The 22,114-nt window shown below is 31.4% G+C and overlaps 6 protein-coding genes across 9 annotated transcripts; 3 read left to right on the top strand and 3 right to left on the bottom strand.

Moving 5' to 3' along the window:
- Positions 1-123: 123 nt before the first annotated feature.
- Positions 124-1,163, bottom strand: Tapdelta (Translocon-associated protein delta). Its single transcript, XM_083047484.1, has 2 exons — positions 703-1,163; positions 124-444 (listed from the first exon to the last, which is right to left on the bottom strand). Exons 1-2 carry the CDS (start codon positions 958-960, stop codon positions 184-186), a joined length of 519 nt encoding a protein of 172 aa, XP_082903610.1. The 5' UTR covers positions 961-1,163; the 3' UTR covers positions 124-183.
- Positions 1,164-1,406: 243 nt separating this feature from the next.
- Positions 1,407-2,667, top strand: LOC145942326 (60S ribosome subunit biogenesis protein NIP7 homolog). Its single transcript, XM_083048937.1, has 4 exons — positions 1,407-1,567; positions 1,728-1,953; positions 2,029-2,169; positions 2,309-2,667. Exons 1-4 carry the CDS (start codon positions 1,440-1,442, stop codon positions 2,426-2,428), a joined length of 615 nt encoding a protein of 204 aa, XP_082905063.1. The 5' UTR covers positions 1,407-1,439; the 3' UTR covers positions 2,429-2,667.
- A 358-nt stretch (positions 2,668-3,025) lies between these two features.
- LOC145942321 (aminopeptidase N-like) lies at positions 3,026-10,602 on the bottom strand. Of its 2 annotated transcripts, none has more exons than XM_083048929.1 (12): positions 10,319-10,602; positions 8,329-8,934; positions 7,621-8,079; positions 7,035-7,197; positions 6,380-6,518; positions 6,000-6,081; positions 5,355-5,752; positions 4,522-4,805; positions 4,141-4,340; positions 3,696-4,022; positions 3,521-3,590; positions 3,026-3,304 (listed from the first exon to the last, which is right to left on the bottom strand). In XM_083048929.1, exons 1-12 carry the CDS (start codon positions 10,387-10,389, stop codon positions 3,131-3,133), a joined length of 2,973 nt encoding a protein of 990 aa, XP_082905055.1. In that variant the 5' UTR covers positions 10,390-10,602; the 3' UTR covers positions 3,026-3,130. The 2 variants fall into 2 exon arrangements, with proteins under 2 accessions (XP_082905055.1, XP_082905056.1); XM_083048930.1 differs by lacking the exon at positions 10,319-10,602 and having other exon boundaries at positions 3,027-3,304; positions 8,329-8,710; positions 8,772-8,913.
- An 848-nt stretch (positions 10,603-11,450) lies between these two features.
- On the top strand, positions 11,451-13,682 carry LOC145942325 (transmembrane ascorbate-dependent reductase CYB561). 2 transcript variants are annotated; one of them, XM_083048936.1, is made up of 5 exons: positions 11,451-11,568; positions 12,328-12,546; positions 12,625-12,833; positions 12,907-13,064; positions 13,143-13,681. In XM_083048936.1, the coding sequence occupies exons 2-5, from the start codon at positions 12,330-12,332 to the stop codon at positions 13,294-13,296; spliced, it is 738 nt and encodes a 245-aa protein (XP_082905062.1). In that variant the 5' UTR covers positions 11,451-11,568; positions 12,328-12,329; the 3' UTR covers positions 13,297-13,681. The 2 variants fall into 2 exon arrangements, with proteins under 2 accessions (XP_082905062.1, XP_082905061.1); XM_083048935.1 differs by lacking the exon at positions 11,451-11,568 and adding an exon at positions 11,575-12,162 and having other exon boundaries at positions 13,143-13,682.
- A 713-nt stretch (positions 13,683-14,395) lies between these two features.
- LOC145942324 (chitinase-3-like protein 2) lies at positions 14,396-17,373 on the top strand. 2 transcript variants are annotated; one of them, XM_083048934.1, is made up of 7 exons: positions 14,397-14,804; positions 14,888-15,159; positions 15,240-15,506; positions 15,603-15,884; positions 15,999-16,235; positions 16,329-16,752; positions 16,858-17,373. In XM_083048934.1, exons 3-7 carry the CDS (start codon positions 15,418-15,420, stop codon positions 17,017-17,019), a joined length of 1,194 nt encoding a protein of 397 aa, XP_082905060.1. In that variant the 5' UTR covers positions 14,397-14,804; positions 14,888-15,159; positions 15,240-15,417; the 3' UTR covers positions 17,020-17,373. The 2 variants fall into 2 exon arrangements, with proteins under 2 accessions (XP_082905058.1, XP_082905060.1); XM_083048932.1 differs by lacking the exon at positions 14,888-15,159 and having other exon boundaries at positions 14,396-14,831.
- A 661-nt stretch (positions 17,374-18,034) lies between these two features.
- On the bottom strand, positions 18,035-21,740 carry Srp54k (signal recognition particle 54k). The gene is made up of 9 exons (XM_083048931.1): positions 21,290-21,740; positions 20,625-20,801; positions 20,265-20,494; positions 20,000-20,150; positions 19,772-19,920; positions 19,301-19,562; positions 19,042-19,150; positions 18,692-18,958; positions 18,035-18,468 (listed from the first exon to the last, which is right to left on the bottom strand). Exons 1-9 carry the CDS (start codon positions 21,365-21,367, stop codon positions 18,371-18,373), a joined length of 1,521 nt encoding a protein of 506 aa, XP_082905057.1. The 5' UTR covers positions 21,368-21,740; the 3' UTR covers positions 18,035-18,370.
- Between the last annotated feature and the right edge of the window lie 374 nt (positions 21,741-22,114).

Genomic DNA, 22,114 nt, shown 5'->3' with positions numbered 1-22,114 from the left:
ACAGTTCAAATGTTGATGTAATAAATTTCTGATACATTTTTTCTGCAACTTCTTTATAATGAAAATTTAAATACAAAGATATGAAAAAAAAACAGCGTGTGGAAGAAAATTTTCTAGGAGGATAAATAATATTTTTCTTTTTGCCACATTTAAATATTTTATTTTTTTAATAACAAAAATTTTCTACGCTAGAAGTTTGTACTTTGCAGAAAACGCTGAATAGGATACAAAAATAGCTAGGAATGCAGCCAAAAATTCAGAATTCACCCAAGGACCAAGATATACACCTGGATTGTTAAGGACAACCACCGCCAAGGGATTTACACTGTCACGATCCTCTCCGTTCCTTATCGCTTTGCGAACAGCGTTGTATTTATCCCCGTCATACAACTTTATGTAGTAATCGCCAGATCTCGCTTTCTTGATATCCTCTGTCCACGATATCTATGACATGCAAAACACATGTTACAAGTAAGTACTAGCTTAAGATAGACATATAATTTATAAAATATATAATTATATTATTATATATTAATATATATTTTTTAAAATTAATATAATTATAATATAAACTTTTAATAAAATTGTATTGCTTAATTTACAATTTTTGTCTTTAACGCACAAGGATATAATTTCGATTAGAGTTTGTTTATGTTAAGAATAAGCAACTGCTGGACTGATCAGTCAACACACACACACTACCTGATATTTATTGTCTGCGCTCAATCTGGCCGCCGGTAATAACTTGCCCTCGACCTCGGCGTAAAGACTGATCCCCTTCACCCCATCGCTGCACTTCAACACGAATTGCATGGTGAAGGCGACATTCGTGAGCACCGTCGCGTCTTCCGTCACGTACGACGAAGCGACGATCTCCGGCTTCTGACAGACCTTGTCCGTGGCGAGAGCCACGGAGATGAGTACGCTAGCTAACGCGTACGAGAATACGATCTTGTTCATTTTTGACAAGTTCCTCAAGATCTCTCTCTTTAGCTCGACAACTGTCTTGTATCACAACTGTGTCTCTACTACGTGGTGGAAGTCGATCGGAGACAATGCGCACCTAACCTCAAATACACTCCAACAATTCCAACCCGGCAACCGACGAGCCACGTCGATAAGATTGACGCGACTTAACTTCTCTCTTTGACCTTCAAGCAGTGTTGCCAATTTCAGGGGCGAGCCGCGAGCCGTGGTGGATGGTGGGGGGAGCGGTGTGGTGGGTGCTCGGAGGTGCGCGCGCCGTTCGTCACGTGACCGCGTCACGTGGCTGCGTCACGTGGTTTGGCGGCTGCGCAGAGGTGGTGGTGGGGGGCACACCAAACCACGTGACGCGGTCACGTGACGAAACGGCGTGCGCACCCCCACCCCCACTCCGACCTAGCCGCAGTGATGCCAATTTCAGGGGCGAGCTGTTTCTCTCTTTACTCTAGTGACGCATGTTTTTCTATGATTGTAGGAAATGTGGTGAACGAACACGTGGTAAATGTATACATAAACTTGTCGCGAAAATGAAGCAATTGTCGGAAGAGAGAACGAAGCTCGTATTCGAGAAGCTAACAAAGTAGTAAGTAACTTGTTATTGTTAATTTCAATTTATCTAAGTTATATTCAAGTTAGATTTTTTCTTTCGCATAATATTTTTATTTAAAGATCGTAGAAGATGTATAGATGATGCATTTCAAAGGCATTAAAATTTAATGATTGTCAAATTTGATTTATTATAGTATCGGCTCGAATTTGAAAAACTTGATTGATCGACCAGACGGCGTTTATTGTTTCCGGGAAAATAAGGACAGGGTGTATTACGTGTCGGAGAAGATTTTATCTTTAGCGAGCACCGTGGGATCCGATCATTTGTTAAGCGTAGGCACTTGCTTCGGTAAATTCACAAAATCGGGAAAGTTCAGGCTGCACGTCACTGCGTTACATTATTTAGCGCCTTACGCACAAGTAAGTATTTTGAAATCAAATTGTATTTATTAAAGAGATGTAAGTAAATTTAATCGCGGACAATTGTCTGTTAAGCACAAAATTTGGGTGAAATCTTCGGCGGAACAACAATTTCTATATGGACACCACGTTATGAAGTCAGGTCTTTCTCGTATAACCGAAGGCACTTCTCAATATCAAGGTGTCGTTGTATTCTCCATGAACGATGTGCCATTGGTATGCAATTTATTAAATTTTACAATTTTAAATATAATTGTTGATTATATATTTGCCTTAAGCATTATTAATTTAAAATAAAAATAATGAGACAATGCATGTAAAACTCATTTATAGTATTTTTCATTAAATATTTCAGGGATTTGGCGTTGCTGCAAAAAGTACAGCCGACTGTAAGTATGCAGATCCTATGGCAACAATTTGCTTTCACCAAGCAGACATTGGAGAATATCTTCGTTCTGAAGATGCATTAATATAACAAAGATTTATCTCAATTTGAAAAAGTACATATTTATCTAATTATTGTACATTGAATTTAACTTTTTACATGATATAATATAGGTGATCTATGTGTTATAAAACAAATCTTAAGTTATTATGCGTGTATACGTGTGCATATATATGTGCATGCATTTTCTAAGAACAAAATAGAAAATACAGTGATAGTAATAGTATGGTAAAATATAAAATAGTGCCGTGTGATTTACTGTAAGTCAAAGATATATCTCAAGTTTTAAATAAAATATATTATTAAAATAAATATTAAAAATAGATTAATGTGAAAAAAATAAATGTACATAAATACCAATATAGTAATATCTAAAATATATTTTAATATTAATACAGTCAAATACAATATTAATGTTAAAAATATTAATAACAGTAATATTGAAATTAATGTTTAATATTTATATATTTAAATTTATTATTAAAAGAATTTAATAATAAATATGAATATACAAATGTACCTAAGATAACAATAACTTAAGTTATTAAAATTAATAATAAGAGTTATTAAAATTAATAATAATCATAATAATAATAATTAAAATAATATTAGTTATTAACAATATAATTATTAAAAAGACAATAGCTGATTATATATATTTAAAAATAAAGTAGAAATATAAAAATTATCAAAATATCTTAATACAAATTTATCATCTCCTATCGATTAGGATTAATCTCTTTTTCCATCTATATTGTTGTTGTATATTATATTTTCTGCGAATTTTAAACGCAGAAGATAATTTTTTTGATTTTTGATTTGAAACTCGCGTAATTTGAGCTTTGATACAATCTTATGCTTTAGGCATCTATTTATATTTTTATCCACTATCATGAATGATAATATCTGAAACAGATTATTTAGACATTTATTGTTAATAAGTAATTAATAAGTTATTCTCAAATTATAACAGAATATTCATAATTTTTTTGCATGTTTGTATATTTTACATAAAATAAGTTTTTCGTTTTTAACTAAGACAATAAATATATATACGCAGATAAATATATAAAATTTAATTTAAAAAATTTAATAAATGAAGTTTAACTCTATAAAATTTACCTTTTCGTGTGCTTCGTCAGAATACATACTATTGATAATAACAATTAGTGCTGCTTCTGTACTGATTTGACTATAAAAAACGGAACACAGAAATTTATATATATTGTCAGTATATATGAATAAAAATTTCATGATTACAAATTTTTCATTGATATATATGAAAAATTATCATTACCTGGGTTTTATTTTGTAAAACTGCGAAAGTATAAAATCAAGCTCTTTAGCGTTCTTAACATGCCTTGTAATAACAGAATAAAAAATAGAAATCCTATTTTCATCTGGCTTTGCATTATATCTGAACCATTTTATATATTCAAAAAATTCATTATTGATAGGAATATTTTGTACACAAGTAAAGAATCTTGTATGTAAATTTTCACTATGATATCTATTTTTACTATCATTACTGTTTAACAAGGTTCGAGCCGCTTCGTTGAACAAATAAATATCCGCTGTTTTCAAACCTTGACAGAATGTCCATTCTCTCTCCCAGTTATACATGCTGAAAAAAAAATCGTTAGAAGTTTAAACTTTATGAAGCACCTTAATAAAATACTAAAAGATACGTAATACAAAAAAATATATATATATATATAAATAAATATTATAAAGAAAAATACGGTATTCCACTAGATTCTCTGATATGTTGTCGCAATTTGTTCTTGGCTTGTATTAGGCACTCTTCGTGATTAAGAGTACATGCCCATCTTGTGGCCTCTTGCTTTAAATATTTAGTTAACTCATCATCGATATTGCTATCAACAGCTGTTGTGTATTTTAGCTTCATAAAAAGATCGTCGAATATTTTATTTAGAAAATCCTAAAAATATTGTTAAATATTATCAGTTTTATATTTTATTGTGATTCCTGAAGAAAGGTGTGATATGTATATATACATATATAAAATATACAAATTAAATTCTATTTAATTTTTACTAAAAAGTCAATGTAATGCCTGCTACACAGCTCTTATTTTATATAAATTCCATGTTACTATTTACCTTGATATCCTGGACTCTTTTTTCATATTCAAAAGGAAAGATACTAGATATATATTCAAGAGCTTTGAACATAGGATACCACGCTATATAATCTGTCTCTCGCGACAGGTAGCTCGTGATCTTCCAGAATAAGGAGTAATTCTGTAGTCCTTGTATCGCAAGATGGAACGAATCGTCGATGATTTGTGCACGATTGAGAACATGTATTTTCGTATACTCCGAAGAGTTCAAATAATTTGCAATTTTGTCCCAATTCTCGGAATCGTAATTTACACGGTAGTATCCTGTTGCGTGATGAATAAATTTTATATATTATTGTTAAACCCTTTTGATTAAATTTATCAACAAATATTTATGTGAATATATATTTTTCTTTTAATTTAAAATGCATATATATATGTGTATGTATGTATATGTATGTATGATATGTATGTAAAGAGTGCATAAAAGATATTTTAAAAAAATCATATTGTAGTAAAACAGAGTTTGTAAATTATAGATTATTATATAATCATTTAATTATATTATATAATCATTTTATACTAAATTGTATATTCCGTAGAATTAAATTACGTATAAAAAATTTTGTTATTAATTTGAATTGATTTTTTAAATTATAAGCAAATAATTGAGATTGAATGCAAGTTCTATATAATACAATGGAGAATATAATATATTTTACTGAATATTATAATATTATTATTTATGCACATGAGATATATATCTAAGTTTTCGTTAGTAAAAGATATAAATAAAAATATAAAATAATATTTAGTAAAGTATCAATTACATATAGATAAATAAAAGTAATATATTTAAAAATCAATATTCACCAGCTTGCTTTAAATTGGCTATTATCCAACCGTTCTCTTCAAAATACAGAGGGAGTTTAGTAATCGGCCAATTCTTTGATACACAGCTTATCCATTTGACGTTTTTGAACGAGGTACGGTCAAAATTAGGATGTGACTGCGAAGTAAAAGTCACAGGAATCAACAATATGTCTCTCATATTGGTTGGAATATAACTTTCTAGTTGCATAGAGACAGTGCCATCGACATTTCGTGTTATCGTCACCAGGGGATAATGTTTTTGTTTCAGCCAACCAATCATTAGAGATGTTAAATTATCAATATTCTCCTTGTATTCGTTTTCTAAATTGAGTTTCTCACGTAGAGCATCTTGCATAGCGGCCCATAAATTTTTAGAAACTATCGTTGAGTTAGATGCACTAAAATTTGGAAAATAAGATCATTGACAGTATATAAACATTGTAACAGATTGCAGGAGATCAGATCAGAAAATTTATAAAATTACTATTTAATTTACATTTAATTACTTAATTTAATAACATTAATTAAAAATACACATTATAAAATACTACATATGTGTGCGGGGGGGGGGGGGGGTTATATATTATCGACGTATACGTCGATGCATATAATTATTATATTATAATATAATTACATATTACTCACTGTTTGTTTATGTATTTGTGGACACCTTCTCGAAACACTTCATGGGTAATTAGATATTGCAACATCCGCAAGAAGAAGGGAGCTACGCAACATCATGACATTTAGAATGTATATTTTACATATGTTTAAAATAAATTTATTATAGTGTCTATAAATTCTTAACTAATTTCATAGAAAAAATTAATTTTAAGGACATATCTCAATTATATATATAAGAACTTAAAATTAAAATTTTAATTAATTAATTGCAAGTTAGAGAAAAGTTAAAATGTATTGTATAATAATTGTTTTATCGTTGGCTCAGTATCTTTATGAAGATTCACGTTTGAGAATTTACGGACAATAGTTTTAATTATATATTTAATTCCATCTTAAATTACCTTTGTTGTAATAGGGAGAAGAATTAATTTTAGAATGCTTGTCTTCTATAGCTTCCCCATTAAAATAATAATCCAAATGAAGAGATTCGTGTTGCTTCTGAACTACGAATAAATCCGAAATTCGATATTCTGGTAAAAGCTGAAAGGATAAAAGGGATAAATCGTAATATATATACATACAAATAAAAATATTCATAATATCTACAAAGTGCTCACTAAAAAAAGTTTTACTTATTATTATTATTTAATTTATAAAATTATAAGAAATTATAAAATAACATGCAATATATATATATATAATGATATCTTATCTATAATTGTTTGAGATTAGACATAATTGGAATCATTCAAAAATAATGCTCACAGATTTCTTTTTTACGCCGTCCTAATTTAATCGTAAGTTACGTTATGTATATATATATGTTATTTTTCTGTGAGTACTTTTTTTATATATACTTCAAATTTTATAAAAATTTAAAAGAATCGAATGATTAATATATTCTGGTTTTAACGGAGAAAGATAAAAAGATTCGAGATAAAAAAGTTTACGAAAATTTTAAAATTATATTGTAACAATGTCAAAAAAATATTTCTTTAAGAATGTAAGAATGTAAACGTGTAAACTAAAATATATGATAGATATATGAAACAATACCTCATTGGTGGTATACACTTCCATCAACGTAATGAGTCCATCCATCAACCAACAAGACGTATCACCGAAATATTGACGTAGTAATTTACGCGTTATTAATTGCGCTATTTGCATTCGTTTTACAGGGTGATCCAACTCCTGGCGGTATACAATATTTGTTTCGCTAAAAATTATTTCTGTGTATATTATTTATTATTATAGTTTATATATGTATATATATATATATATATTTATATCGAAAGCAATTTACATACGCCGGCTCACATATCTTTATTAAAATATGAATATAATAAAATATAACAATCTGGAAAAATTTTGAAAAATAAAAGAATAAAAATATGAATTCTCTTAAATAAATTTGAAAATATATGTTACATATATTTTTTAATTATTTCATAAAAGTTTATATAAATTTTTGATAAGTCTATGAAGATATAATATAGCAAATATAATTATAATAAATATATATAATTATTTATCTACATATAGAAAGAAAAACGTACATATTTTTTTTATTTAAATCGTTAAATATAATTTTGCTTTTTAATTAATATCTCACATTTTAATTATATATGGATATTTTTACCTATATAAGACCATGTCTCGAGTTTTTAGACCATTATCTCGAAAACCTGGAATTATAAAATGTATTTTGTTAAAATTTTTCGTATCTTCTATAATATACCAGTTCTCTTTTAGCTTGTTGGGAATATTAGTGATAAAGGTCCATATAAAATGGATCACGTCGTAGTAGATCCTCAATCTGTACCACAAGACAATCCCATCTCTATTTTGATAAGTTTCAACGAAATCGTTCCGTGCGGCAATCATGAAATAATTAGGTGACACAGGAGGAATACTATATTGCCACGATATCATGCCATTTTTAAACCGTGTTTCCTTTATTCCTTCATATTTATTCGAAACTATTACATATCCATTATCTTTTAAGGCAATGTTAAAGTTGATCTTTAATTTCGGCTGGTCCAAACATGGGAATATCAATTGGGTCGTAAGCGTTTGAAATTCACTTACTATCAGCCACCTATCACATTTTAAAATGACATATATGCCTCACAAATACATATAAAATATTGAAGCTCACAAATACATTTATGGTATTAAATATAATTATGTTTGAAGAAATATTTATTTTTTTTAATAGTTAATGTTTTCTTTTTTTTTTATATAAATATATAGTCACATATCATAAAATTTATTATAAAGAATAATAACATAAATGATAATTTTTATATATAATAAATACTATATATATGTTCTTAACTTTACTCACTTTTTACTTCCGGATGTTACTAAATAGGAGGTTGCGAAGAGGCCTGGGAGATCCCGACCCATAATGCCCTCAAAAGTTGTATTTAGCATATAAAGTCCTTGTTTTACTTCATCCTGATAATAAAGGCTGCACGTTTGCGCATCGTAATCGTAATCGTATTTTTGTGGTTGGATCTCATATTCAGTTTCATGTAAATTCATCAATATTATCGTCGATAGATTTATTTGCGATTGTCGTAGGCGTAATTTTATGTTTCGCGTTGAACGAGTGATATTGACGAGGACAGAGGCTTGGCCGTGGAAGGTAAGACCGCCATTGATTCGCACCGTCTCATCATCATCATCATCATCATCGGTATATGAATAAAATGGTGCGCGACAGTCTGATGTATTATAATTATTATTATGATTATTATTAGTATAACCCTCGGTATGTAAAACTACCTTGATGTTATAATAATCCATCGGTATTATATCATCCGGAAAACAGGGAGTAATCTCGCCATCATACAAATTATCAGCTATCACATTTTTATTAATAAAAGCGGCGAATATCAAGCTGCTGCTTAATAGCAGCCTCAGAAATGCCATGTCAATTTCCATGTATCTGCAAGAAATATTTCATTGTTAGAAGAGAAATGCAGAAATATAAAATACAGCGCGATGGTCTTCCTATCATATGTGTCTTTTGTATGAAAATAAGAAAGGACTCGGGATACAAAAACGGGGTACCGCATTTTCTACTAAAGTTATATACGCGTGCGATCTTTCTTTCTCTTTATATATTCAAGAAAGAATTAATAGTTCTATATATATATATATACTACAAAGCATTATTTTATTAATTTAACAAGATTAAATTTAATCGAATTTCGTTTCTAAGTTTGTTTTTTTTTAAGTGAATTTCAAAGTTATCAAGTCTAACTATAAATTTCTATATCCTGCATATCATGAGCTGAGATTTAACTATATAATATATAAAAACAGGAGCTTTTTTTAAAACATTTGAGAGACTTATATAAAATTATAAAATTTTCTCTAATCAACCGAATTTCATAGATAGATTTTTATAATCGGCATATATGTTTATCAACACGCTATACAAAATCAATGTCATTTTTTCGACATATCTCCTGAGTGAGTGAACAAATCGATCGCGAATCGAATACTAAATATAAATATTCTGTTTATATTGTTTATAAAATATACCATATATATATTTCCTTTACAATGCAAAAAGTAATACTGTTCAATTATTATGTTCTTTGGCTCAGGATATATTCAATGTAATGTTTGAAAATTATTATATAATTATTATAATAAGTAAATATATTTATTTTATGAAAAAAATGTAAACGCACACACCGGTGTGTATTTCTACGTATACAATATATATTAGAATATTTAAATATATAAAAACTATTATAAAAGTATAATGATAAACATAAATAATAAACAAAAATGTAATAACTATAAATAAATGTCATAATTATAATAAACACATTGAAAAGCTGTTTGTTTTAAAATTTCAAATTTTTAGATCATTTTAAAATATAAATACACACGTTATAAAAATGTATATAATACATGCTTGAATCAATCTTGCCAGCTACAAGAGAGAGAAAGAGAAAGAGAGAAAAGAAAGAGAGAGAGAGAGAGAGAGAGGGGGGGGGGAAGGGAGGGAGAAAGAGAGAGAGAAACGAGGGTGTGTGTGTGTAATAAAAGAGAATAAAATTATATATTCGTGATATTTTCGTACTTTAGGCTATTTCGTATTCTAAACATTTTTCAAATTTTAAAACACATGTTCTATATTTTTAATTGACATTCACCGCGTATATTGAAATAATAGTTAGTGTTGCACTTCCGCGCGGTTAGAATAATATAAATATTCTGTTTGTGACAATAATATAATTATTAACAGTTTAAGTGCATTATTTTGTTGATGTAAATAATTATGTAATATATATAGAAAAGCTCATATAACGTACCTGAGTACACCAGTATTGATCTTTCGGTTTCGAAAGGACGCGAATATTTCAAGCACATGCAAGCAGGTCATATGTACATATAAACAATGTGCATATCGATGAGGGTTAGCCTTACTTATGTATAAACAGCTGAGTAAACTTTCGTATTTCTCAGAAAGCAGCAGTAAATTTATATCCAAAAAGAGATGACAATAAAATTATGGACTTCTGCACACAGGACTATTACGCGAAACGCTTGCCGCACGGCTAGCGTTTCCGGTTTCCGCATCCTGAGTCCTGTGTCCTGTGCGCAGAAGCTCTATAACATGCCGACATTACCGACACACGGTCTAACAGAATGTTGACATTATCGACTGTCCTCGACTGTCAACGCTTTTCAATCAATAATTTTGTATGTACAGCCTCAGCCAAAAATAAAGCACCCATTTTCTTAATAACAATTAAATAAAATAGAGTTTGGAAATAAAAAATAATTGTCAATATTAAATTTCTTAAAATAGACTATTTTTTTTACATAATCTTTATAAAAATGCGTTTCCGACAAAATGTTAATTTTTATAACTTTATGTTTATTCTTTATTGCTTTTATGTACTGAGAACTTTATAGCGCATCTGTACCAATATCGGGGAACCAATTTATTGCTCTTTTTTATGTTATTATTTCGGTTTTGCACATGTTTTACATAAATCAAATTTTTTGTTTTTTTTTTTTAGACTAAACTTCTAAACTCAATTTTAAAGGTTTCCTGTTATTCTTTCACATGCTCTCCTTGCCTTCCTGAGCTTATTTTGTAAACTGTATGAACTGACAGCTTTTGTTTATAAATTTTCAAAATTTTTCTTTTTTCTTAATCAAAGATGACCACCCATGCCTTTATTAACATATACTTTAATCCCTGAAAAGGATTTTTAATTTTATAAAAGCAATAAAAAATAAACATAAAATTACAAATTAAATTTCGTCGGTAAAACAGAGTACACTCCAGCATCACCTTAAATCATTGACGTATATATATATATTTATTTTCAATTCAACTGCTACTTCCATTTTTCGTTTCTACAAAAACTCTTTAGATGCAAATTTTTCCTTAGGTCGAGGAAAAATCGATAGAAACTTTTTATTTATTGTATGACGCCCATACCTATACATATATAATATGTATGTATGTACATATAATCTATATATGTATATATGCACTACGATACTTGTTGATATCTCCGCAGCAGGAGTTAATCGTAAAAAACTGAGAGTACGTATACGCGATAGATATAATGATATTCGTCGAAAACCTTTTCCTCTGTATATTTTGCCTGCATATAAATGTTATTACATCATCGAGAAACTGATAAGAGCCGATATCTAGGAGTGCATCGGTCCATTTAAAAAATAAAAGTGACCGCCGTCACTTTAGTGATTCCATCAGCTGCATATATGCCTGACGAAGCATATGTTCGGTCATCTAATGACGACACACACGACTTTGTTCACAAACAACGCTTTTTATTCACTGTTTTTATTTTTTTTATAATGCGTATATACACATCGCATCCATACATATACATAATATTGTAAAAATTGTTTTTTTTTTGCTAATATCTAAATTAATATATGTCTATCACGTATTTACAGATGGCAATATATATTTTGTCTTTTATCACTTTATGCAAAGACTTTTCTTGCTTCATCTGTTTGTCTTCTATAAATCTGTTGTTCTTGACCTGTTGCTTCTAAAAAAATTCGCTATCATATATTAATGTATAGGAAGAAAAGAATATCGTTACAATTGTTTTTATAGTTGCATACATAATGTCAAATTATCCATATGAATATGCAAGATGTTTGGGTATGTGCAACTGAGAATTTCAAAAATTTAATGTCGCATAATTTCATACAATACTCAAATATTTGTAGAATTTATATAAATTTAGCACACACACATTCTCTGCTTTAAATATCATTGTATTAATCTTAATACTTATGTATATAATGAGATATGAAACATTTCTAGATATGGATCAAATAGGAGAATCATCCCAAGCTCGGTCTTTGGAAGGTTTTATTCCGCTTCTCAGCATTCACGAAGCATGTGGTGCACTCCTTATGATTTTGGTAATCATATGGACGAGTTATTATAGAAATGGTTTCTCATGGAAGTCTGATCCAAAGCTTGAGTTTAATTGGCATCCTCTCTTAATGACTATAGGACTTGTGTTTCTGTATGCTAATGGTATAACATAAAAAGTTTATTTTCTCTCTCTATTACAAGTATATACATACCATTTACGAGTGTTTTTTCACTTACTAGCCATGCTCATCTATAGAACGCAAAGAAACGTCCGCAAGCGACGACTAAAGCTCACCCATGCAGGAATGATGTTATTTATTGTATTATTGACAGTGATTGCTTTAGTAGCGGTCTTTGACAGTCATAATTTAGCACCTAAGCCTATACCAAATATGTATACGTTACATAGCTGGGTGGGATTAACGACTGTAATATTATTTTGCTGTCAGGTAAATCTATGAAAATTGTTTCCAATAATATCTAGAATAAAAAATACATGTATTAATTGTCTCTTATTTACAGTGGGTCGCTGGATGCATCTCATTCCTCTTCCCTGGCTTACAATCTCCATTACGAGCTTCTTATATGCCAATACATGTGTATTTTGGTATTGCAACCTTTATTGGTGCAATTGCATCGTGTTTATTGGGACTTAACGAGAAAGCAATCTACACATTAGGGTATATAGCAGTTGATTGATCAAAAAAGTTATGAGATCAAATGCAAAAAGATACATTCTTCTCTACTTGAAATTTCAGGGATAAATACACAACCTTTGTGGGTGAAGGAATACTAATAAACTGTATAGGACTGCTATTCGTATTGTTTGGTGGCTTAACTGTATATTTGGTAACGCAGGAACGTTATCGCCGTTTACCGAGACCCGAGGATGACGTCTTATTAGCTCGCTAATATATTAATTCAACGGTTTGCTGTGATTCACTTCACAATACTATATCAGATATCAAATCTTAACTTCAACGGAACGTACTTACTACAAGTTCTTTCTCTATAAGGTATTATAAGCAGTTTTATATATAATTGCACAAGGGCTGTTCCAATTAATCGAAACGATACGTTCGTTTTAATTTAAAAAAAATAGGAAAGAATAATAATTTATCGAATCTTTTTATATTATATTCTAGTCTGAGTATTTAATATTTTTGACTAAATAATTTTATTTTTATATATTTGTGAGATAAAAAAAATGTATATTTGTGCTTACATTAATTTAAAAACAATTTTACATTTCTCCGGATTATATGTGGTGCTATTTATATACTATACGTACACTTTATTTAAACATACGTATATTTAATAAGTTTTATCATTATTTTTGAATAATTTATTAATATATATATACAAATGTAATATATATAAATTATAAATATATATAACAAAAAATATATATATGTATAATCTCAAGCAATTATGGTAGTCTGTGCAAATCATTTTTTTATAAAAAAAAAAGCGATATTGTCTCTCACACATGTAATTCAAGATCTAATTTTTCAAAATTTCCCTCTCCCTGCCCCATATCGGCAGTTACATCTCTGTATTTTACGTATCTAATGCCTTCAAAGTCTAGTATGCAATATGCAATCAAAATGAACAAATCTCGATAGATGCATCCCTCTAGAGATGCATTTCCGAACCAATCGGCGAAAAGCCCGTGTCACACTACGTATTGCGACGCGGATCGGATTGAGATTGCGGATCAGAATTCAGCCAATCAGGTTGAAGCTGCCTCAACCTGATTGGCTGAATTCTGATCCGCGATCCGCAATCTCAATCCGATCCGCGTCCGCAATACGTAGTGTGACACGGGCTTAAGGCCGGTATTCATAGTCCGTTCTTATATTTAAGATCGTCTTAAGACCTCGTTTAACCAATCAAATGCTCGCATAGCATCTCTTGATTGGTTGAACAAGATCTTAAGACGATCTTAAATATAAGAACGGACTATGAATACCGGCCTAAGAGCGACAAAATTGACGCGTCGTCGCCTATATTCGTACATATAATATATTTGCAGTGTACATGCACACATGTGCATACGTCGGTTGATTGCGATTATTGTTGCCCATATATATTCGGTGGCCCATATAAATCGCGATGGAACACACCCATCTCGTACTTATGCAATTGTCGTAAATAAACGCGGATCTCGTTGCTATCCGTCTTTTCGTGTCTGTGAGTTCCAACAACGCTTTATTTAGTCTCCGGTTGTCAGCTGCGCGGGATTTAGCGGGATCTCGGAACGGATTGTCAAGCGATTCTATCATCGACGATAACAAAATAAAATACAAATCTCGCTCGCTTGTCTAATTTTTTTTATTAAGAAGATATTCGACGCGGACAATATAGTAAAATTAATAAAACCATTCAATGGTTAACCAAATACCTGTGCCGCAGGCCAAGTATGAATTACTAACTGATATACGACAGTGAGTACATGTATATATATCTTTATATATAATGATACTTTTTATCATTAAAAAAGGGAGGTGGAGGAGAGGGAGAGTGTATCGCGTTTGCGTAAACACGCGCGTATTCTTCGGGATTGCTTGCTTAATGAAACGTGTAAAGAGAGAAAGAGAGACAGAGAGAGCGTGTGTGAGAGAGGGAAGGACAGAGAGAAAATTTTGTATCGATTTTTCGCACTATGGGCAAATTCCTACGTCATTCCTGGCTTGAACGCCTTTCCCTCGTCGCAAAAGGTCATCGTGATTAATCGAGGATCGTTTGACGCTTAAATCTACATCTGTCACGGTGGTCTGTCAATACGCGCGCGATCACTCCTTACTTAGGACTATTTTTACGCGTGATACAAAATAAATATCTTTGTTTTCTAGACCACGCTGGAGAACGCAAGTCGTTTGTCTTACTCTGACATTCCTGATCGTCGGTGTTCTATTCATTACTCGCGCTTGGTTCGGCATACTCGTTCTGAGGGCTCCCCCAAAAGGCGATAGATTCGTGGAGGAACAGATTGACAATGCCAAGATTGCTACGTGGCTACGTAGGGCTCGGATGTACGCCGAATCGACGAAGGAGAACCAGAATGCGGACAGGAACACAAGTGTCGGTGCATCGGAGCAATACCACCGCAATACCACCAGGTGAAAAAGGGATTTTCCTGATTGGTATACGATTATTCGAAATCTATTTATGGTACACGATGTAACTTGTATCAAAAATCTGCATCCTATATTTAGCCAAGTCATCGTATGCTACTACACAATACCGTGGGACCTGAACACGTCGTGGGAGCTCAGTCCGTCGCACATTGACCCTCATATTTGTACGCATATTATCGTGGGTTTTGCGAGCGTGGTGAACAACATGCTCGACGTAGGAGATAATGCGTGGGTGTACGAGCAAGTGGTCGCCTTAAAGAAACGCGAACCTAATTTGAAGGTCATGATCAGCGCCGGCGGAAATAATGAGCTCCACGATGGATTTTCCGAGATGGTGAAAACTCATGCGAATAGAAAAAAGTACGTTCCCCCACCGAATTTTCATCATATATTTGCATCTGTACATGTGCGATATACATGTAATATAAATTTCAAAGATACATATGTAACTATTGTTGACATCTCTCTGTCCAGATTTATAAGGTCAGCATTAAATGTAACCAAGACTTACCATTTGGACGGCTTCGATGTTGACTGGGAGTTCCCGGCCTGGATAGGAGCCGACGATCGTGAAAGGATACATTTTGTGCAGCTGTTACAGGAATTACGGAAGGAATTCGATCGTAGCGGACAAAAATTACTCCTGACAGTGGCGGTCGCGGCGCCGCAGGCCATTGTAGATCAAAGTTACAGTGTTCCTGAAATGGCAGAGTATGCGTCTTACACATACAAAAGAATATAATAATTGTAAAATATTTGATAAGAACGATATTATTAAAGGAAGAATATTCTCTATCTTTACAGACACGTCGACTTTGTGAATCTCATGTCGTACGATTATCACTTCTACGTTTGGTACTTCCCAGTCACGGATCTGAACGCTCCTCTCTTCCCACGTTATACAGAAACCGGTTATTTATCCACATTAAATGTGAATTTCTCTGCTCAATATTGGGTGGCGAAGGGGATGCCACGGGAGAAGATCGTCATCGGCATACCGGCTTACGGTCACTCTTACCAGCTAGACAATCCATTGAATCACAATTTACAAGCTCCAGCTAGCGGATTTGGGAAGCTTGGCACAAAGGGCTTTGTGTCTTATCCTACAATTTGTCAATTTTTTAAATCCGGAGCTGTAAAAGTCTTCAACAAAGAAAGTCGCGTGCCATACATGTTTAAAGACAGGGAATGGATATCTTACGATAACGAGGAGAGCATCTACTACAAGGTATCCTTTGTTTGAACGAAATTAATATTGAGCATATTTATATTTGTAAGATCCGTGTGCAATCTAATATGTGAAATGAATTAATTTAAAATACTTGCGTTGCAGAGTACATGGATTCGTAACAGTGGCTTCAAGGGAGCCATGATTCTGTCTTTGAACGTAGATGATTGGAATGGTACTTGTTATGGGACAAACGAAACGTTTCCTTTGACGCGTACCATTTCGAAAGTATTATTTAAGGAGTCGGACAGTAAGCAACAGACGTAAATAGGATTATAATTCCTCAAACACGCGCGCGCAATGTTGATAAATCTATCTAGTTGTTCTCCGAAAGCTTTAAAGTATTTTACATTGAAACGAATACATTCCCATCGAAATTGTTACATTCCTATTTAATATATTGATATTTTACACTCTACTTCGGTTGCTCAAAGATCTTTTTGTACAAATAAGTTGCTAAGATATTTAAAAGCACATATACAGTATTATACATGCTCTAGTAGAGTGTAGCACTTGTACCTGTCGTTGAGTCAAATCAAAGATATTTAAATATTTATATATGCGCGAATTGACTTATACATATATTATGCGCAAAATGTTGAATATAATGTTTCCTACGTTGTTATTGTTTTCATATATCTCAAGAGCAAATAGATATCAGATATCATATCGTGGATTAAATAATATCGAAAAGAAACGTTAAAAATTATATAACCAGTTTAAGAGAAGAAAACGTGCCATATAATTCAAAATTATAAGCATATATAACGTCATCTGTTTTAGAATAAAGATCTGAAACTCGCAAATAATAGTCTTGTATTAGTTTTGCTGTTATCATCAAATATTACTTACGTGAACAAATAAACTAATTAACATTAAAACATATTAATCATTATAATACTTATAAGTGCAAAATACATGAAACTATATTGCCTGAAACTTAAAAATAGTTCAATTTTTTTTTTAACAAAATACAATATATGCTTCTTATTATATCTAAATATTTGCATTGATAATCATATTTATCACATGTCAATTGCATTGTTATTACTTGATTGTGATAATGACAACATCCAACTGAAAATATTGTTTTTGTTATTATTTTTTCTGACATATGTGCATACTTAATATAATAGAAATACAACAAATACTCTCTATATAGAATTTATGTCAATATTGAAAAGATAGTAAGCAACAAAATCATTTAAAGAAATAAGCTCAACAAAATTTACAATATATAAGGAAACATAAAGGGACTGTAAACAATGTAAGAATAAGTTAATTCCTATTATGACATAAATTTTGTAGTATGTTTTGATAATTTATTGCATTTACATTAAAAGTATTCTTTTTTAAAGATTCGCTGAGCAATTGAAAAAATGGTAAAGTATGTCAAAGAATTGGAAGGATATGAGATTTTAATGTCACTGCCATTACATGATTTTCATGATGCCATTATTTATATAAAACACATTCAACAATTGAAAAGAAAAAAGTTCTAAATACAATTCCTTCCAATATATATCGTAGTTCAAATACGACGTAATTTTCTCGTAAGTTGTAAATAACGGTATGTAACGTCCTTAATGGCAGTAGTTGCACTGCCTGGAACCTCATCTCAGGATTTGCCACCGAAACCTCCCATTAAATTTCCCAATCCACCTGCAGCGCCTTGTTGTAATTGTTTCATTATATTTTGCAGTCCTGGCATACCACCTAAATAATCACAAAGAAATATTAAAAAAAAAAAAAAAGGCTACAAATTTTCAAATATGAAATAAATTCACAGATATCTGGATCTACTGTGTATAAATTTTTTTATTGAAACTTAGCCTAACTCTTTAAGAAATTATATTCAGTTCACAAAAAAATATACAATAAAAATATTTTCAATTTATCTGAATAGATTTAAAAAATATATTAAAATAAAATTACTTACCCATTTGATGTAATACACGCGGATCCATCATTTTAGCCATTTGATGATTCAGTTTTGCCATTTGTGTAGGATTAACATTCTTCGCCATATCCCCTGCTTTGAACAAACCTTTTATGCCTCCCATTTTCTTAACAACGGCTGCGAATTTTGTATACTGCGTAATTAGATCTTTAACTTCTTTTTCTGTTACACCAGAACCCCTTGCTACTCTAATTATTCTTCCAGCTTGTTTGCTAAATAACTTAGCTCCGTCTCTACTGTCCAATTCTAACATATAAGTATACATGATATTAAATAATACTGATAAATTAGACAAATTATCATAAAAAACATGTTAAATGATACCAAACCTGAATCATTCATACTATCCATAATAGTCATGAGCCGCTTTAACCTTGCCATTGATTCTTGCTCTGTTCCTTTTGACATAAAGTCTTGACTAAATCCAGGAATCATACCCTACACATAATGAAACTTTAGAAGTAATTATAAAATATTATGTTACATTTTCAATTCTTACATGTGTGAATACAAACTATAAATCTTATTCTACTAAACTTGTGTCGAGAGAAATTGATTTTCCTATAAATTTGTATCAGTGATATTCACCATTAATTGTGAAAATGGTCCCATTTTCATGATATTTTGAAACTGTTCATACATATCTCGTAAAGTAAATTGACCATGTTTGATTTTCTCAAGTAATTCTTCATTATCGTCCAGATTGAGTTCGTTTACTTTGTCGATAAGACCTTCAATGTCTCCCATACCCAGCAATTTACTAATAAATGGTTTTGTTTTAAATGGTTCTAAATCGTCTATATGTTCTCCTGTACCGACAAATATTACAGGACTTTGTGTTGCTGCAACACTGAAAAAAATTAAATAAACAAGGAATAAAACCAGAATAATAATCAATCATGAAAATAATTATTATTACAACTATTTGTTTTAGAAGCATATGATGAAAAATAACTTTGTATTGTTATTTTGCAATCAAATATAATGTGATAGACAATGATACATAAAGTTACTAGAAATTGAGTTAATTAAATTGAATTAAAGAAAAAAACAACTCACGCAGAAAGTGCTCCACCACCTTTAGCATGGCCATCCAGTTTCGTAATTATGATGGAACCAACATTAACGCGTTCCTTAAAAGCTTTCGCCTGCGCTTCGCAAGCTTGACCTATCGTGGCGTCCATTACAAAGATTATATTGTCTGGTTGCTACAACACATGAAAACTTATCAGTATTGAAAAAAATAGTTTTTTATATACAAATTAAAAAGATGTATTATAATCTTACCACAGCATTGGCGACCTGCAACATTTCTTCAAACAATGATTCTTCCTGTTTATGTCTTCCACTTGTATCTACAATGATTATTTCGTATCCTTCCTTCTTAAACATGTCCACACCATCCTGGGCAATTGTTACAGGATCCACCTCTGTATAACTAAATTTAAAAAGAATTATGCAATAGTTAGTAAATAGATACATAACATAAAAGAATAAGTAGTATAATAATTGTAGGATGTAATAAATATTTTCTGCTTCTTAAATTAATTACCTTCCATAAAATGGTATTCTAGCTTTTGTAGCATTTTGTTTTATCTGATCGTATGCACCGGCACGAAAGGTATCGGCGCATACTAAACATGCCTTCCAATTTTTTTTAAGATAATGATACGCGAGTTTGGTACAGGTGGTTGTTTTACCAGAACCTTGCAAACCGACAAACATAATGATATTAGGACGGCCTTTTACTGGTTGATACGCTTTTACACCAGGGTCAATCAACTAAAAAAATTATTAATTCAACATATATTTAAATGCTAAGAACTGTTTCTGTTGTATTGTCATTAATTTTTTGTACACCTTATCATAAATATTGTTGCCTCTAGAAATAAACATTGGACAATAAACTAACCTTTACTAGTTCTTTGAACACAGCGCTCTGTATCATCCTCCTTTTATTAAGACCACCAGCCATGTCTTCAAAATCAATAACCTGGCGCACATTTTCTCGTAATTTCTTCACTAATCTAATATTTACATCGGCTTCAAGTAATGCTGCACATATCTCCTTCAGCATAGAATTCAAAACCTGAAAAAAAACCATACTTGTTAATAAAAATGCATGATAAAGATACACAGTAGCGAGAACAAATTATAAAGCACATATACCGAAAGAATAACGAGACATATGTGTGTATAAAAATAATAAAATATAACATCAAGAATTATTTCTAAAGAAATAATAAATTTGTCGAAGAGAGAGAATAAAATTCTCCAAGAAATTCCTGCGATATCCCTTATATTATCACGCAACAAAGTTAAGACTATTTGAAAAAATCCTACGATGTAAACATAAGTTTGACACATATAACGAGGTTATTGGAGATAATTGGAGATACATAGATACATCTGTCAAAGAGGTACGAAACGTCCTACACTAAAACAAGAAATAAAGGCGCAAAGTATGCATTGGATGATACGAGATGATTTCAATTCAAGTTGTTTACAAATCCATCTCGCCGAAAATCACCTCGCTTTAATCGCGAGATATCGGAATAAACACCATCGAAAACTCACCTCTTCATTGATTACGGTCGCGTTACTGAGCGACCGAAGGGCCGACGTAATTTTACGTCCGAGGTCCGCCAAAACCATCTTGGGGACGTTTCACGTCTCTTCGCGGTCAAAATCTAATATAATGTGTATATATATTTCGCGGATTATAATATTAACATATAAAATATGTCATGACATTCCGACTTGGCCAACACGGCATGACGACACATCCGGTTTCGGGATCCCGATCACGCGAAAACGGCCTACTCTCTCGTCGTCGAAAAGGAAACCCCACAACGGTGATTCTTCTCATTCGCACGCTGCCTCGCAAAGCTCTCGCTCCACTTGTTTACGCATATCGCACTGACGAAGCCTCAGTAGACGTCCATTATATCGATTTAGGACTTCGCATGCGTCTGAAGTCGGGCAAGTTTTCCGGGTCGACGCAACGAGCGAGTTTGTTTCGTTCCCTAGGGACTTTGGGATTGTTACTATGATACCTAAAGGCGCCGATTCATATCGAATCGCTCGCGTTGGAAATATCACGTGACTAAAAATAAAGATTTTAATTCGTCGTTTTCGGTCACGTGACATTTCCTTTGAAAAGGCGCTTTTTTTAAGCTCTTTTCATTTTTTACCTTATAAATAATATACAAATCTCGATTCGAAATTTAATCTATTTAATTAATATATCTTATTCGCAAAATCTTAATCTATCTGTGACATTTTTCATCAGATGCACGTGTGAAATAAACAAAAGCTTACATTTAAAATGTCTATATAAAAAATAAATACACAACAGAGAGATTATTTTAATTTTCTATTAGATTAGATTTGCAATTATGA

The sequence above is a fragment of the Prenolepis imparis genome, unplaced genomic scaffold, assembly GCF_030444845.1.
Source record: "Prenolepis imparis isolate NDT839.2.m4 unplaced genomic scaffold, iyPreImpa1.0 SCAF_10, whole genome shotgun sequence".
NCBI classification, from domain to species: domain Eukaryota; kingdom Metazoa; phylum Arthropoda; class Insecta; order Hymenoptera; family Formicidae; genus Prenolepis; species Prenolepis imparis.
Note: the sequence above shows the minus strand (reverse complement) of the source record. Positions and strands in the feature narration are given on the sequence as shown.

Coding starts and splice junctions, on each gene's coding strand:
- Tapdelta (XM_083047484.1), bottom strand. CDS start 960: ATGAACAAGATCGTATTCTCGTACGCGTTAGCTAGCGTACTCATCTCC. Junction 445..702: donor GCGCAGACAATAAATATCAG/GTAGTGTGTGTG, acceptor TGCATGTCATAG/ATATCGTGGACAGAGGATAT.
- LOC145942326 (XM_083048937.1), top strand. CDS start 1,440: ATGTTTTTCTATGATTGTAGGAAATGTGGTGAACGAACACGTGGTAAA. Junction 1,568..1,727: donor TTCGAGAAGCTAACAAAGTA/GTAAGTAACTTG, acceptor GATTTATTATAG/TATCGGCTCGAATTTGAAAA. Junction 1,954..2,028: donor ATTTAGCGCCTTACGCACAA/GTAAGTATTTTG, acceptor TTGTCTGTTAAG/CACAAAATTTGGGTGAAATC.
- LOC145942321 (XM_083048929.1), bottom strand. CDS start 10,389: ATGACCTGCTTGCATGTGCTTGAAATATTCGCGTCCTTTCGAAACCGA. Junction 8,080..8,328: donor GTAACATCCGGAAGTAAAAA/GTGAGTAAAGTT, acceptor AAAATGTGATAG/GTGGCTGATAGTAAGTGAAT. Junction 4,341..4,521: donor AAAGAGTCCAGGATATCAAG/GTAAATAGTAAC, acceptor CAATATTTTTAG/GATTTTCTAAATAAAATATT.
- LOC145942325 (XM_083048935.1), top strand. CDS start 12,126: ATGTCAAATTATCCATATGAATATGCAAGATGTTTGG. Junction 12,834..12,906: donor TAATATTATTTTGCTGTCAG/GTAAATCTATGA, acceptor TCTTATTTACAG/TGGGTCGCTGGATGCATCTC. Junction 13,065..13,142: donor AAAGCAATCTACACATTAGG/GTATATAGCAGT, acceptor TTGAAATTTCAG/GGATAAATACACAACCTTTG.
- LOC145942324 (XM_083048932.1), top strand. CDS start 14,773: ATGGTTAACCAAATACCTGTGCCGCAGGCCAAGTATGAATTACTAACT. Junction 14,832..15,239: donor TTACTAACTGATATACGACA/GTGAGTACATGT, acceptor TTTGTTTTCTAG/ACCACGCTGGAGAACGCAAG. Junction 16,753..16,857: donor AGGAGAGCATCTACTACAAG/GTATCCTTTGTT, acceptor CTTGCGTTGCAG/AGTACATGGATTCGTAACAG.
- Srp54k (XM_083048931.1), bottom strand. CDS start 21,367: ATGGTTTTGGCGGACCTCGGACGTAAAATTACGTCGGCCCTTCGGTCG. Junction 20,151..20,264: donor AGAATACCATTTTATGGAAG/GTAATTAATTTA, acceptor TTTTAAATTTAG/TTATACAGAGGTGGATCCTG. Junction 18,469..18,691: donor GCGTGTATTACATCAAATGG/GTAAGTAATTTT, acceptor GTGATTATTTAG/GTGGTATGCCAGGACTGCAA.